General features: G+C 36.6%; 1 protein-coding gene across 2 annotated transcripts in view; it reads right to left on the minus strand.

Annotated features, from left to right (window-relative positions):
- Positions 1-7,877: 7,877 nt before the first annotated feature.
- The window catches only part of SLAIN2 (SLAIN motif family member 2), an 82,996-nt gene continuing 73,762 nt past the window's right edge, over positions 7,878-17,111 (minus strand). For both annotated transcript variants that reach the window (XM_034671843.1, XM_002917005.4), the window contains 2 exons: positions 11,847-12,165; positions 7,878-10,473 (listed from right to left, as the gene is read on the minus strand). In XM_034671843.1, the coding sequence (XP_034527734.1) occupies positions 10,407-10,473; positions 11,847-12,165 (386 nt within the window). In that variant the 3' untranslated portion in view covers positions 7,878-10,406. The remainder of the gene's footprint in view (positions 10,474-11,846; positions 12,166-17,111) is intronic.

Below are 17,111 nucleotides of genomic sequence, written 5' to 3' on the forward strand. Positions count from 1 at the left end.
ATCTCCTTCTAGTAACTTTAGCTGTTTCCCCAGATTTCAATGTTTTTACCTTCATTTTCATTCAACTAAAAATACTTTCTAATTTCTAATGAAGATTTAAAAATTTCCAAATTGTTGTGTTTTCCAGATACCTATCTTGCTGTAATTGATTTCTGCTTTAACTTTCATTCAGTGAATAAAATTTGTTAAAAGAAAATTTGTTCTTTTTATAACCCAGCATATGTTTTGGTGAATATTCCATGTGTACTTAAAAAGAATGTGTTTTACACTGTTATTGGATTGAGTTTTCTTTAAATGTCAATTTAGTCGAGTTGGTTTATAGTGCTGTTCAAGTTTTCCATATCTTAATTTTGTCTACTTGTTCTATCAATTGCAATTGTGGATTTGTCTTTCTCCTCCTTTCAGCTCTACCAGTTTTTGCCTCATGAATTTGAAGAACTGTTATTAGGAGCATACATTTTTTAGGACTGTTACATCTTCTTGGTGAATTGACCTTTTATCATTATGTAATTTCCCTTTTTATTCTTACGGGGCGCCTGGGTCGTTAAGCATCTGCCTTCGGCTCAGGGCATGATCCCGGCATTCTGGGATCGAGCCCCACATCAGGCTCCGCCGCTGGGAACCTGCTTCTTCCTCTCCCACTCCCCCTGCTTGTGTTCCCTCTCTCACTGCCTGTCTCTCTGTCAAATAAATAAAATCTTTAATAAAAAAATTTTTTTCCCTTTTTATTCTTAGTAATTTCCTTGTTCATAAATCTATGATGATATTGTAACTAGTTTTTTTTTTTTTAAGATTTATTTGGGGGGGGGAAGAGAGATAGTGGGGGGGAGAGGGAAAACCAGACTCCCTGCTGAGTGTGGAGCCTGACACAGGGCCTGATCTTATGACCTTGACATCACGACCTGAGCCAAAACCAAAAATCTGATGCTTAACCGACTCAGCCACACAGGTGCCCTAATCACTAGTTTTCTTTTGATTGATGTTTGCATTGTATGTGTTTTTTCATCCGTTTACTTTTAACCTATATCTTCATATTTATATATAGCATATAGTTATAATAGCATAGAGTTTATCGTTTTTTTAATGCAACCTATCTCTTTTAATTTGGTGTGTTTAGGTCATTTTTTACATTTCATGAAATTATTGGTATGGCTGGATTTAGATCTACCATTTTAATATTTGCTTTCTGTTTGTCCTCTGTTTTTGTTCTATTATTCCACCTTTCCTGCCTTCTTTTGGATTATTTGAACAGATTTATAACTTCTCTATTCTTTCTTTCAATTGCAGTTTCAATATACACATACTAGGAATTACAATATATATACTTAACATTTTAGTCTTTTTAGAGTTAGTATTTTACCACTGCAAGTAAAATATAGAAGCCTCACAACTATATATACATCTCTTTATTCTACTTATAGTCATATGTATTGTTCCTAAATGCACTGAAAACTCTTGACAATGTTTTTAGTTTTTGCTTTCAACAGTCATAATATTTTATTTTTTAAAAAGATTTTATTTATTTGAGAGAGAATGTGAGCAGGGGGAGGGGCAGAGGGAGAGGGAGAGAGAATCTTAAGCAGACTCCCTACTGAGCACGGAGTCCAACGCAGGGCTCAATCTCACAACTTGACCCAAAACCAAGAGTCCAATGCTCAACCGAGTCACCCAGGTGCCCCAACAGTCATAACAGTTTAAAGAACTTAGAAAAATTGTCTTTTCTATTTACCCAATAGTTAACATTTGTTTTCCCTTCATTCTTACAGTTCTAAATTTCACTCTAGCATCATTTCCTTTAAACAAGTCTGCAGACACCAAATTCTTAGTTTTCCTCCACCTGAAATGTCTTTATTTTGCCTTGATACTAGAAGAAAATTTTCAGTAGATAGAAAATTGAGTTGATAATTCTCATTTTCTGGCACTTTAAAAATACTGTTCACCATCTTCTTGACTCCAGAGTTTCTGATCAGAAATCTGATCAATTGAATGGTTGTTCCACTATATATAATGTGTTTTTATCTTGATGCTTTTAATATTTAATTGCTGGTTTTAGCAGTTTGATTAACTTCTGACTGGGCATGTGTTTGAGTTTACCCTGTTTTCTCGAGTTAAGCAGTTTGCTGCTGCTGTTGTTTTTTTAAAGATTTTACTTGAGAGTGAGAGAGTGTGTGAGAGAGAGTGAGAGCATGAGCAGGGGAGAGGGGCAGAGGGAGAAGCAGACTCCCCACTGAGCAGGGAGCCTGATGCAGGACTCAATCTCAGGACTCTGAGATCCTGACCTGTGCCAAAGGCAGATGCTTAACTGCCTGAGCCATCCAGGTGCCGTTGAGTTAAGCAGTTTCTTTCTTTATTTTTTTAAAGATTTTATCTTTAAGTAATCTCTACACCCAACATGGGGCTCAAATTTACAACCCCAAGATCAAGAGTCACATGCTCCATCGAATGAGCCATCCAGGAACCCCTGAGTTACATAGTTTAATTATGATGGGTCTAGGTGTGGTTTTCTTTGAGTTTATCTGGTTATCAATACAGATAGGTTTGGGGCACTGAGATTCTTGAATCTGTAAATTTATGCCTATCAAATTTGGGAATTTTAACCATTAGTTTTTTCAAATAATTTTTCTGTGCTCTTTCTTTCTCCTCTTTTTCTGGGACTAACATTGGTGCGCTGAAACCAGCTTGCTGATTCTGCGGATCTCTTTCCAACTCCAAGTTCAGTGATGTCATTTTGATAACTTGAAAATGGCCATGGTGGGAATATGTACACCTGGACATAGGAAAACATTACAAATAAGGCCTTTTTTTTTTTTTGAGAGCCAGTTTACTACTGGACTCAATGACACAAATATTAGATCTTTTGATAACAGTTTTCAGGTTCCTAAGGCTCTGATCATTTTTTTGGTCTTTTGTTACTCTGTCTTCAATTGGACAAATTCTGATTCCTCTTCAACATCATTGACTTTTCCATCATCTTCAGCCAGTTATTGAACCCACCTAGCAAATTATTAAAATTTTAGATATCTTTTCAGTTCTAAACTTTGGTTCTTAAAAAAAAAAAACTCTCGAGAACTTTTTTTTTTTTTTTTGTAAGATTTATTTTTTAGAGAGAGAGAGCATGCAAGCACATGTGCATAGCCAGGAAGGGGTATAGGGAGAGGGAGAAAATCTCAAGCAGACACCCCACTGAGCCCAGAGTCCCATGGAGGGCTAAATCTCATGACTCTGAGGTCATGGCCTGAGCTGAAATCAAGAGTTGGATGCTTAAACGACTGAGCCACCCAGGTGCACCCCTCTTGAGAACTTCTATAGTTCCATTCATCTCATGTTTTCCTTTATCTCACAACAGCTGCCTTAAAATCTGTTAAGTTCTAACACCTGGATCATCTTGGTATTTGTTGTCCTCCTTGAGAATTGATCACAATTTCCTGGTTCTTTATATGCCGAATAACTTTAGATTATAAGCTGAACATTTTTAATATTATAGACTCCAGATCCTGTTAAATTATTCTGGGCAATGTTGATTTTTGTTTAACCACCAATGCAGATAGCATCAGACCACAAGTTCTGCTTCATCTTCTGCAGGCTGTGGTTCTAACGTCAGTTCAGTTTACAAAGGCTTTGTTATGCTATATTGGATTGATCTCACACACACACTACTCAGTAGTTAGTCTGTGTCATATTCAGTGCTCTAAACTGTAGTTCAGTTCTCAAAGACCTTGCTGTGCTGCTTTGGGTCTGAGTATGTGCAGCTCAGAATTAAGTTTAGTGGTTGTGCTAATTACAACAAAATAAGAGGAGTCCCTTCTCTAGCTCTCTTCTCTTCTGGTATCCCCCTGCTTGCCACACAGGGCCCCTTTGCCCTGTCCTTTGACCAGATAAATGGGGGTCCTCTTGGAACGTTAGCTTCACCACCATTACTGTGCAGTTCCCAAAGCACAAACCATCTTCAGGACAAAGAGAAAAAATGAGGATTATCCTCACATTCTTCAGACTGCAAGTGTTCTCTTCTCATTTCTTCTGTCCATAAAGACAGAGTTTCCATCAATTTTACCTGTTGGCACAGCTTGTTGTCAGGGCTTACCTGGGGGCTTACCAGTGATATGCCATGAGAGAAAAGAGAAAAGAAAAAACCCGCAACATGCTCTAGCTTCCAGGAGCTCATTTTTCTGGTGTTCTGGAATTTTTCTTTCATAGGTTTCATAGGTTTTTCCTCAGAGTTTCCTCTGATTTAACCTATCGGAGGAACCACTATGACAGCTCCACTAGGTGCACTCTCCTAACTTGGGGCCAAGAGAGAAAAAGGGGGGGGGATGAAAACTCACCCTTGTATGGATCTCTTCTCCAGGTTTGACTCTACTGCCATTCCATCTGCTTTTGTGTATTTTTCAGTGTCCTCAGGTAGTTGCCTTTTGCATTTTTAGTTTTAAGTGGGAGAGAGGCTTTTGAGGGTTTATTCCATCTTGACTACGCCTGAAATCCAAAGCTGCATTATTTTTAAGAGACCCAAACTGGAAACAACCCCTGTCCTTCAACACTAGAATAGACGAATTGTGATATATTTATACAATGGCATATAATATGGCAACGAGAATGAACAAACTACAGTGACATCAGCAACATGGATGAATCCCACGTTATTTTTGTTGTTAAGTGCCAGAGTCTGAGAGAAACCCCATTTTTTTGCCTTTCATCAAAATAAGATAGGCAGAAAAAAATTACATAATGTATGGTTCCATTCATATAAAGATCAAAAATAGGCAAAACTAAATTATAATGTTAGAAGTCAGGATAGTTGTTATCCTGAAGAGAAGGAAATAGTGATTGGCAGGTGGCATCAGAAGAGCTTTTGGGAGGTATTTCTTGCCCACATGGTTACACATGTAATCACTTAGTAATTCACTAAGCTGAACATTTTGTACTTTTCTGTACATATCGTGCATATCAACTTCAAAAAACATTTGAAAAATTAATTCTTCCTTCTCTGGGGAATGGCAGAATCTTAGCTTAAATTGACCTATGTACCAAAGGGAATTTACAATGACTGAGGTACTTCACAGAATTCAAGTACAGGAATGATCCTGGGCCTCAAGGACAACTGAGCCAAGGGCTCAAATACTGTTAGAGCCTTCGCTCACTACAGATGTTCTCTCTAGGAAAATATGACCACTGGCATGAAACATTTTATATGATACACACTGAGACATTTGTGGTGCAGACTAGGCCCACTTACTGGGGATAGCAGCATATTCAGGGAAAATAGTCTTCCCTCATTCCATCCATGTTTTCATAGGAGCTGCATGGCTTTTAATTAACCCAGACCACAGTCAACTAGTCCAGAAATGAGCACTTGACTGTGTTGAGGAATCCTATTCCTAGAAGTTTTGTTCTCAGGATCAGAATTTTATTTTTGAATAGGCATGCTGGTATGGGGCACAGAAATGTGTTTTAACAGCCAATCAGCTGACCCTAAAGATTGAGAACTCTAATCTAGACTATCTCAATTCCTTATTTGGTTGTGCCTATTATTTCTTAAAAGGTATTTTGTTTTAAAACTGGAATTGTATTCAACCAATACTGTCAATTCAATCTGGTAGACTGTTGGGGGGGTGGCAGTTCAAGTGTCAATAACAGATACTATATGAAGAACTATGATAATACTGGTCTGGTGAAGTTTTGGAATTAGTATTTGTATACTCTTTCTGGAACTCCTCCCCCAGCAGAATGCATCTAAATGATAGCAGTGACACTGGAGTTAAGAAAAAGTTATGGTGTCAACCATGAATATGACCCTGATTTCATAAGAAAAAAACAAAAGACAACATCCTCAAATTTAAGTGGTTGATTACCTATGGAATTCAGTGCCTTGTCTTTTACCATTTAACTACTTCTCCAGTTTTAGATAGTAAACATAATTTTTCTTAAGAAAAACCAACTAATGTCATAAAGATACAAACAATATATATGACAGATTTTTTTTTAAAATAACATTAAGGAATATCTGCACTCAGGAATAGAGAAACGTGGGTCAAGCTTTCAGTATCAGTTAATGTACACCTCTATTCAAAAGCAAATTCATGTTAAAATATATTCTCATCCTAAACAGAAGACTTTCTACCCTTCCATTTAGCATTTTATAAGAATGTTAGGTCAGCACTTAAATATTTACTTCTGGATGGTGGGATTGCAGGACCCCTAAATGTAGGATCATTTATATTAATATTTTCAGTTTTTGAAGTAATGAGTCTCTATTACTTTCAAAATCAAATAAAGATTTTTTGTTTTTGTAAAAGAGAAAACATTAAGTTTAGCCAGTTTAGATGAAGAATTGGTTTGAAATTGGCATGTAGTTAACATAGTTTTAAACTGAGTTGTATTAAGTAAGGTCCATGAGTGAAATCTGTTCCATTTTCAGACTAGTAACCAGAGGACCACTTAGTCCACTCAGACTTATATTTAGGATCATTACAAATTTATTAGGGGTTGCTAACTTTGGCTTCATGCTCATGTGAACATCCTGCCTCAAAGTTAGTTTCTCTATTATTTATTCTGCTTTTGTAACTCAAAGCTAAACTTTGATACAGCAAATACCTCACAAGAACCTCCATATGGGTTTTCCATTGTACTGGATATATAAGAAATTTAAGAAAACTTCTCATTGATTTACAAGTACATTGATATTTAACTTTAAATGGTTCTTAGAAGTTTTTGGGTTGGCTTGAGGGAAAATTCAAACATATCATTTCCCTATGCTGTATTAAAGAGACTAATTGTAACATAAAGGACAGTAAAAACTTCCTAAGGAATGTGGGGAACTAATTAACAGTGTATAATTCTGGATTTTTTACATTTATCCATAAGAGAAAAATGCACGATTAACTAAATAAATATACTTGGTTTAAAAATGTATTAATTTTCGGGGTGCCTGGGTGGCACAGCGGTTACGCGTCTGCCTTCGGCTCAGGGCGTAATCCCGGCGTTATGGGATTGAGCCCCACATCAGGCTCCTCCGCTATGAGCCTGCTTCTTCCTCTCCCACTCCCCTGCTTGTGTTCCCTCTCTTGCTGGCTGTCTCTAATCTCTGTCGAATAAATAAATAAAATCTTAAAAAAAATGTAATAATTTTCCCTTTTGGAAACTCATATATAATGGTTTTTTGCTTGTTTTACATCTGCTGGCTTTTTAAAAGTAGGTATCAATTCACAGCAAGTGACAAAGTTCCAAGAACATACCAGTTTTGAGTAAACTATAAATATACTCCAAATAATTCAAATATGAAATAACTAGGACAAGGAGAATATAACAGGATATATTTCAACTCATGAAGATCAAGTTTGAAAGGGCAGTATGACTTGGGTCTGTGTGCTTAAAAAAAAAAATCAACTGAGAAATTTATTAAAATCAACTGTAGGCAACTTGGGTTGGGGAATCTTACCATATCCAGAAATTCATAAAACACTTGAAAAAACAAATATAAATTTAATAATAAACATTATGGTCAGGCTGTTTTATTAAGGAGGCAACCACACATACAAGTTCAGCTATAGAAATGTTTGCAAATCAAACTTCATGTGATCTAAAAGGACCATGCGTAATGTCAAAAATGGATGTCTGTACATTCAATAAAAATTCAAACATACATAGTCTAGATCATACTAGAGTTATACAAATGTCTGGGGACACATGTATCTAATTTCCTTTCAAAAAAACTCTTTTATAAAAGTGATGTATTGAGATAATTTTAAAAAGTCTGACAATTATGAATGGTCCCCAGTTGTACAAAATGTGATTTCCAGGGCATGAAAACTGAAAAAAGTCAACTCTTCAGAGTGTTTTATATTATACAAACAAGTTCTGTAGAAAAATGATCCAGCAAATGCTTGAGTTAAGAATATTTATATTTTTTCCAATTTTTACACTTTTATTAACACACTTACAAAAAAATAACATTCAAACACTGAGAAAATTAAATAACTTTGGAAGCAGAGCTCATAGCTTTCTGCTTACATATAAGTGACAATTCTGGGCTGTTGGCACAGAAAAACAATCAACATTCATTAAAACCCTTACTACTATATATCAAACATAAGTTAAAATCATAGGCACTAGTTTATCAAATCCACATTTCTTCTGTAAGACTAACCACAGTGAATCCTTAGATTTTCCCAAACAGAAAAATTGGCAATACACAAAGGCCTTCTAGTAAAAAGGCAATTTTTCTCTTTAGGAACCTAAAAACCAATAGTCTGTGGCAGTATAACAGCAGGTAAAATAATGCTTTACCCAACTCAGATCCAAATACGTTTTTAACAAGTGATGAAGTATTTTAATTAAAAAAAAATAGACATTTTTTTTCTGATGCAGCCATTTAAAAAGAAAGTTAAATAACCTGAATACTCCTTTTGAAACAGATAATCTAACTTAATGTAATGGGTGTTTCAAATAGAGTTAAAATTCCTTGTAATTATTAGATTGCAGCATATTTTTCTTTTGCAACGTTGCACTGAAACTGAGACCTATTTTGTTTTGTGTACATATGGTTTTAAAAAGAGACAGTGGCTAGTTCTTTTATTTAGATTTTTACATGAGATACCCCCCAACCAAAGCAGATGCTTTCTTTATCTTCCTCTGAAAAGCAACATTTTTTTAGTTTATCATCATGTCGAATTCTGACGCCACCCTTCCCTGACCCACACTCATCACCCTCAAATTCAAGGATGAAATTTCTTCCTTGCATTATACACCAAAATACATTAGCACTGGCAGTTTAAATCTCCAGCTGGATGTGCTAACTGAATGACTCCCTAGTGGTCAAGCTAGAATGGGGGTCTTGGTTTTATCATTCTCTCACCCTATCAACTTCGATGCTATCCTGAATATCAAAGTCTTTCATTTGTCTCTCAATTTCTTTTGCCAACTTACAGAATGTCTTTGACTAACAGGAAATGAACTTACGTTCAAATCTCTTAAAATCCATTAGGTAACCTGATTGCCAATATTTCAGAGCCATTCAAATTAAGTATTTTAAAACAGACCTCACCATGAAAAATGAGAAGCCCACTGAAGAAAGTTTTAGTCTGGTAATTGTCTAATAAAACTGAAAAGAGTGATTTCCAGGATATATACAAGGGCCACTAGAGAGCAAGTATTTAACAGGTTAGAGTCATATGTAGTGGGTTTCATTTATTACCAAAAATGTAAAAATTAACGTAAGGCAGAATCCAAGTCAAAAGGGACAGTATTTTCAAAGGAGGTTTTACACAGTTACCTAGTTTAAAGTGGATCAACTTAAGTAGGATTCAGCAGGCTATATCTTCCTACCACATAATAGACTGTTGTGTCAATTAATAATAACAATACAACTGTCATTACCAGAGATTTTGTAAGTTAAGTGCATAGATTTTTTTATCCCCCTCTCTCTCATGGCATGGTTTTGTTCCAGGTTGTAAGCACTGAGGCGGTGTTAGTTATACCAAGAATAAAGACACATACTACTTGCTCTTTCCGATCATGGAAACCTGCTAATAAAAACACGATCTCTCAGTTCTGTAACAGATATAATAGCATGTGAAGAAGTTGGCTTCAATAGCAAAGGCTATCTTTCCTGAGCCAGGAGCTATAAAGTTTAGAAAGATTGTACAACTGATATTAAGCCCTTTTGGCAATCAAAACAAACACGCAGAAGTCCGATGTGTCAACGCAACACGGTGGACGCACGGTGTAACGTTATCTGGTGGTGGTAACAGGTGAGCTACATCCAAAACTTAAGACTAAACAAAATGACAATTTTTCTGATGAATCTGCAAAAAATAATTTACAGAATTCTCACGAATTTAGGTATCATGTTTGAAATCTCTAGGCTAGATCTCTTTCCATCCCCATCTTCCCTTCCATCTCAATTTAGTTTCTTGGAGTACTTGTGAAACACTAGTGAAACATTTTAGATAATTAGTCAGAATATTAGTTCTCATTAACACAAATATTTATTGATGCTATTTATACAGTAAATTAGGTTGAATGTAAAGTTTTGGATAGCTTGAATTCACCATTTTCTTGTGCACAAAGGTATTCTCTCATTTACAAATGGGCATTTCTCTTTGGCATCTGTTAGTTTTTTGCCCAGATATTGGCCTCTGTCAAATATTAAAAAATCAACTTAGTTTCTATTAAACAAAACTAAATGTGATTCCATGGAGAGTGATTGTATGATTACCAAACACATCTGATGTTAAATGTCATTAAAGTGCTGCTTGATCATCTCTGTCAGTTTGTGCTAATTAAGACAGAGAGGGCTGGGATCTATAAATCCCGAGAGTCTTATCTGAACAGTCTGCATATAAAAGTTGTCTTTTAGCCTGGTGAAGGGGTATCCATGAAGCTGTGGAACTCTGCATTCTCATCTTTGCTGGTCAATAACAGCCATCTTTCCAACTGTCATCTTTCATGCTACCATAGGTTTTAGGAGCTGGCAAGGATCTGAAATAAAGCAAATTTATAAAGTGATTTGTAAGGCTTATTAAACATTACCATACTATCTCCCACATATATTAATTACTTTGCAGGTGGCATCCCGATCCAATGAAGGCTGTTCCAGGGGACTACTGAGATCAAAGCTCAAAACAGCCTATTAGCACAACTGTTCCACACTTGGCATTTCCAACTTTCCAGGTGACTTCACTAACATCTTTTTGTTAACACAGCTACTATAGTAAAAGAAAGAAAAAGACTGTCTCGTCTCTTCCAACTGCATGGATCATCAACATTTTAATTAATCTGAGGGCGGCAGAGTGATGAATGTGACAGCAGAGACTTAATATCACCATCACTTAGAGAACAAAATGACGTAGTGCTTAAATGGACTTTTAAATCAGACATAGAACTGAAAGCCTTGAGTTGTGTAGTCTTAGGCAAATTACTTAACCTCATCAAATTTCAATATTCTCCTCTGAAAAATAGGGATATTAACAGTTTAATGTTTGTTACTGTAATGTTTAGTGTTACCGTAAAAATTCAATAAGGTACATGTAATAAGTTATTTAGCACAGTGTACAGCAAAAAGCTGTCGTACTCTACTACTGAATTCAGAAATGTAATACATTTATCTTAGAATGAATGATACAGGTAATTCATTTTAAATGCTTACAAGATGAAAGCCATTTTTTCCCATGCAAATAAATATTTAAAGTTTAATTATGTTTGGACTCCTAAGATTACTGATGGTGATGTAATCACATTCCTGAAAGGCAGATACTACAATTACACAGATGCATAGTTCCCAGCCTGGCTGGCCTCAGAATTACCTGAATATTCAACAGATAAACAAAAAAATTACCGACAGATTTTGGCTTTCATACTAGGTCTACTCTCTGGGGGTAAAACTTAGACCTCTACATTTATATAAATTCTACAGAAGATTCTGAATTGTATCAAAGTTTGAAAACCACCCTCCTAGATTATACTCAGATTTGATAGCTATAAGTTTTATCTTAAATATCACTCTAGGTTCTATCGAATATGCTTCTTTACCTTTACCGAATAACATACTCAAAATGAACAAATATCACAACCAAATGGAGTGGTTCTAACAATTTTTTTCTAGGAGTTCTCACAGATGCCTAATCAGGTTAGGCATTAGGAATTTTAGCTGACCAAAGTGGAATGAAACCTAGGGTCTTAAGCGACGATTTCTTTAAAACAACAAAATAACGTTTTATTCTAATTCTACTAAGACTCTAATGGGAACCCATTAGGACTCTCTAGGTTTGCTACCACAAGCAGTGATGAATGTAATTCCAAAGTACCCACTTTCCTATGCTCAAGATTGTTGAAACAGAACATCTGTCACTTACCTGCGAACAGGCTGTGCAAGTTTGCTGCGAGGCACTGGTATACCCCCAGCAGAAGGGGCACTGGGTCTGGGCAAGCCACTTCTCATTGCGGTTGTCCCTGCAGGTCTGGTTAGAGTAGTGCTGTTGATATTGTTGGGAGGATTTGCTGGGACTGTGTTCTGAACCATGGGAGGCCCAGGTGAGGAGGTGGTCTGTGTGAGCTGTGTTGTTTCTTGGCTACCAGGAGAACCAGAGCCATGGTTACTAAATGCTTTTACTGGTTGCCGGAGAGCCAAAGGAGATGGTGCTGCAGGGGAGCGGAATTTGCCTGGAGAAGGTACTGCAGAATGGCAAAGAAAAATCAATGTTTTTAGTAGTAACTAAGTGTAAGTGAAACAAGTGTTTTATATTACACTTATGACTAGGCCACAGGTATATCTGTATTCACGAAAACTCGCTCTACAGAAATGCAAGGAATAAAGAATATTTTTGGGCTAACGAAACAAAACAAGGTAACTGGTAAGTCCTAAATAACCAAGTCCTTATTCAGAGGACTCCAACTATCCTTCATTACAGTGTTTTAACTATACCAGCTAGGAATCCACAATACCAGAAGAGAAAAGAAGAGAAAAGCATTGCAGGATTCTATTTCACTACAGTCAACTAACCTGGGCCATATTCTAGAAATGAAAATGGCTGACTACCACATTGTTTACCAGAATTTGAAACATACTCTCCCTTCAAAAAACCATTCACGTAAACACGTATCAAGTATCTGCTGGCTGTACCTCAAAGTCCTATATCACCTACAGTGTAACTTAAGACTTGGAAATAAAACATTAAAAACAAAACAGCTTCTACTGTTGTGCTTCACCAAGTAGAGAAGTTATAAATCTAAGCGCATATCAAGATATGTATGAAAACACAGGATAAAGATGGTACATTCTTCTGGAATGTCAATTCTGTAAGTTAAAACACTTATAAAACAAATACTGATACATGAAAGAATAAAACGGAAAATTTACATTAATTTTTAAGCCAAAATAGGACTACAAATGAATTTTATTTGACAGAGACAGCAAGAAAGGGAACACAAGCAAGGCAAGTGTGAGACAGAGAAGCAGGCTTCCCGTGGAGCAGGGAGCCTGATGCGGGGCTCGATACCAGGACCCCGCGATCATGACCTGAGCCAAAGGCAGACGCTTAACGGCTGAGCCACCCAGGCACCCCTGTTCCTTAACGTTTTAAGTTCAGATCTCCTAGGGGATACATTCATCATTCCCTGTTTATTTGGTTTAGCTAAGTCACCTCTAAAAAGGCAACAATTTTAGTTTCTTCAAATGTCCATGAATGGCTACACACAATGTAAATAAAAAATATTACGTTGACCTGATTATCTAACAAATAATTCGGGAGGTGAAGAGAATAGAGATGGGGAAAGAAAGAGGGAGAGCTGAATCAGAGGCAGAATCAGGTCACCCTATTCTCTCTCAACCTCCATTAGTTTGGGGAGGATATGACTGAAGGAAAAACCTTGGTCTTAAGACTGCAGAAATGGATTATTCCACATAACTCCATCTTCCTCACTTCTACTAATCTAAATGGTATAGGTAACAATAAGGCCTGCCACAATAGTGGGTAGGAAAGGAAAAAAATGGATGAGTCTGGCCACTATTTTCTTCTGCTATATGAGAGAAAGAAGATAGGATACACTTTAGCTTCAAAACTCCCAAACAGGGGAGATTCCTCTCTTACCTTCCTTTCAGTAAGGTTTTTTTATACATAGCCTTCTTCCTTCCCAACTGATCTTCCTTGCCTTCTATTTGAACAAAGTCCCAAATGTCTGCATCTCTGTACTTTATATTAGGCCCCAGTACTTGCTGGGCTCAGATGCTCTGCTTGGCTCCAAAAACACTATAAAGCCATGATTCTCAAACTTGTAAAACAAAATCCCAAGGAGCTTTTAAAGAAGAATATAGAAACCCAGGTACCAGCTCCAGAAAATCTAGCCTAGAATGGAACTCAGATATTTACATTAAAACCACCACAGGAGCTTTAAGCCATGATGGCAAAACTGGGAAGGGAGTTACCTTCCTACTTGTAAACACTTATACAACTGGAAAAAAAATATACAAAACAGTTTTCAAATATTGGACAACAGGCAGTATAGAATTATAATTCCTGAGAAAAGGAAAATAAATATGATGAGCCCTGTGAGCACACTGGCTTTTTTGGGGGGGAATGAGATACTTTTCGGAATGTAGAGCAAGGAGGAGGATCCTGAGCAGATCAAAGTTATTCTGCTGAGCTGAGAAGACAAAAGTTGGAATTTGAGGAGCAGAGTACCTTAGAAGAGGGAGCTGCTCCAGAAGACCTCCGTAACTCAGCTGAGTAGTCTGCTTGAATCTTTGGTTAAATATCGTGCTATGCATATACCAAGTGAAGTTCCACGAGACTGAGCAAAGGAAGACTGAAACACTGTAAACTAAGCAAAGCCTATGACTTGAAAATATAATAAGTTAAATTTGCAAAAAAAAAAAGTGATATATGAAAAATAAGCCAACAATAAAAATAAAATGTAATGTTAAAAGGTACTCAGCTATTCCAGAACAATAAAAGAGGGAGAAAACAACAAGGATCTGAAGGGACAGTGAGATAAACTAAGAGATGGCAGATTTTAAACCAACCATATTGATAACTGCATTAACTATGAATAGTAATCACTCCAATGTAAAGGTAATGATTGCTCGTACCCACAAAAAAGAAAGAGCTACATGGTATCTAAAAGAAACATATTTTAAGAGTCTCATGCTCTACCGACTGAGTTTGCTGGATGCTAAAAGAAACACATTTTAGAGAGGATTTTCCAAGATGGCAGAGGAGTAGGAGACCTTAGTTTTGTCTGGTCCCAGGAATTCAGCTAGGTAGCTACCAAATCATTCTGAACACCTGTGAACTCAACCAGAGATGTAAGAAAAGAATTGCTGCAATTCTACAAACAGAAAAGCGACCACTTCCTGCAAGAATGACAAGACAGAAAAACTCACCTCAAAAATGAGAACAAGAGGCAGCACTGACTGCCAGGGACCTAATCAGTATGGATATTAGATGTCAGAACTAGAGTTCAGAGTAACGATTATAAGGATACTAGCTGCACTTGAAAAAAAGCACAGAAGACACTAGAGAATCCCTTTCTGGAGAAATAAGAGAATTAAAATCTAATCAAGTCAAAATCAAAAAGGCTATTAATGAGATACAATTAAAAATGGAGGCCCTAACTGCTAGGATAAAAGAGGCAGAAGAGAGAATTACTGATAGAGAAGACAAAATGATGGAAATAAAGAAGCTGAGAAAAAGAGAAACAACTACTGGATCACGAGGAGAGAATTCAAGAGATAAGTGATACCATAAAGCAAAACAATATTAGGATAATTGGGATCCCAGAAAAAGAGGAAAGAGAGAGAGGGACAGAAGGTATACTGGAGCAAATTATAGCATTGAACTTTCCTAATCTGGGGAAGGAAACAGGCATCAAAGTCCAGGAGGCACAGAGAACCCCTCAAATCAATAAAAATAGCCCAACACCCCAACATGTAATAGTGAAACTTGCAAATCTCAGAGACAAAGAGAAAATCCTGAATGCAGCCTGGGACAAGAGGTCTGTAACCTACAAGGGTAGAAACTTAACATTAGCAGCAGACACGTGGCAGGCCAGAAAGGACCGGCATGATATATTCAGGTGCTAAGTGAGAAAAATATGCAGCCAAAAATACTTCATCCAGCTAGGATGTCATTCAAAATAGGAGTGATAAAAAGCTTCTGGGACAAACAGAAACTGAAAGAATTTGTGATCACCAAACCAGCCCCTACAAGAAATATTAAAAGGGATCCTTTAAGCAAAGAGAAAGCCCCAAAGTAACACAGACCAGAAAGGAACAGAGACAATATACATAAACACTTTACAGGTAATACAATGACACTAAATTCAGATCTCTCAATAGTTATTCTGAATGTAAATGGGCTAAATGCCCCAATCAAAAGATACAGGTTATCAGGTTGGATAAAAAAGCAAGACCTATCGATATCCTTTCTGCAAGAGACTCATTTTAGACCCAAAGACACCTCCAGACTGAAAGTAAGGGGGCTGAAAACCATTTATCATGCTAATGGACACCAAAGAAAGCTAGGGTAGCAATCCTTATATCAGACAAATTAGATTTTAAACCAAAGACTGTAATAAGAGATGAGGAAGGACACTATATCGTAATTAAAGGGTCTATACAACAAGATCTAACAACTGAAAATATTTATGCCCCTAACATAGAAGCAGCCAATTATATAAACCAATTAATAACAAAATTTAAGAAACACATCGATAATAATATAATAATAGTAGGGGACTTTAACACCCCACTCACTGCAGTGGATAGATCATCTAAGCAGAAGATCAACAAGGAAACAAGGGCTTTAAATGACACACTGACCAGATGGACTTCATAAATATATTCAGAGCATTCCATCCTAAAGCAACAGAATACACATTCTTCTTGAGCACACATGGAACATTCTCCAAAACTGACCACACACTGGGTCACAAATCAGGTCTCAACTGGTACCAAAAGACTGGGATCATTCCCTGCATATTTTCAGACAACAATGCTTTGAAACTGGAACTCAATCACAAGAGGAAATTTGGAAAGAACTCAAATACATGGAGGCTAAAGAGCATCCTACTAAAGAATGAATGGGTCAACCAGGAAATTAAAAGACAAATTAAAAAAAAATTCACGGAAACAAATGAAAGTACAACTGTGCAAAACTTTTGGGCTGCAGCAAAGGCAGTCCTAACAGGGAAGTATATAGCAACACAAGCCTTTCTCAAGAAACAAGAAAGGACTCAAATACACAACCTAACCTTACACCTAAAGAAGCTGAAGAAAGAACATCACATAAAGCCTAAACCCAGCAAGAGGAGAGAATTAGTAAAGATTAGAGCAGAAATCAATGAAATAGAAACCAAAAGAACAGTATAACAGATGAATGAAACTAGGAACTGGTTCTTTGAAAGAATTAATAAGATCGATAAACCTCTGGCCAGAGTTATCAAAAAGAAAAGAGAAAGGACCCATATAAATAAAATCATGAATGAAAGAGGAGAGATCACAAGCAACACCGAAGAAATACAATTATAAGACCATATTATGAGCAACTATGTGCCAACAAATTAGGCAATCTGGAAGAAATGGATGCATTCGTAGAGATTCATAAACTACCAAAACTGAAACA

Source organism: Ailuropoda melanoleuca, chromosome 11, assembly GCF_002007445.2.
Source record: "Ailuropoda melanoleuca isolate Jingjing chromosome 11, ASM200744v2, whole genome shotgun sequence".
Lineage (NCBI taxonomy): Eukaryota > Metazoa > Chordata > Mammalia > Carnivora > Ursidae > Ailuropoda > Ailuropoda melanoleuca.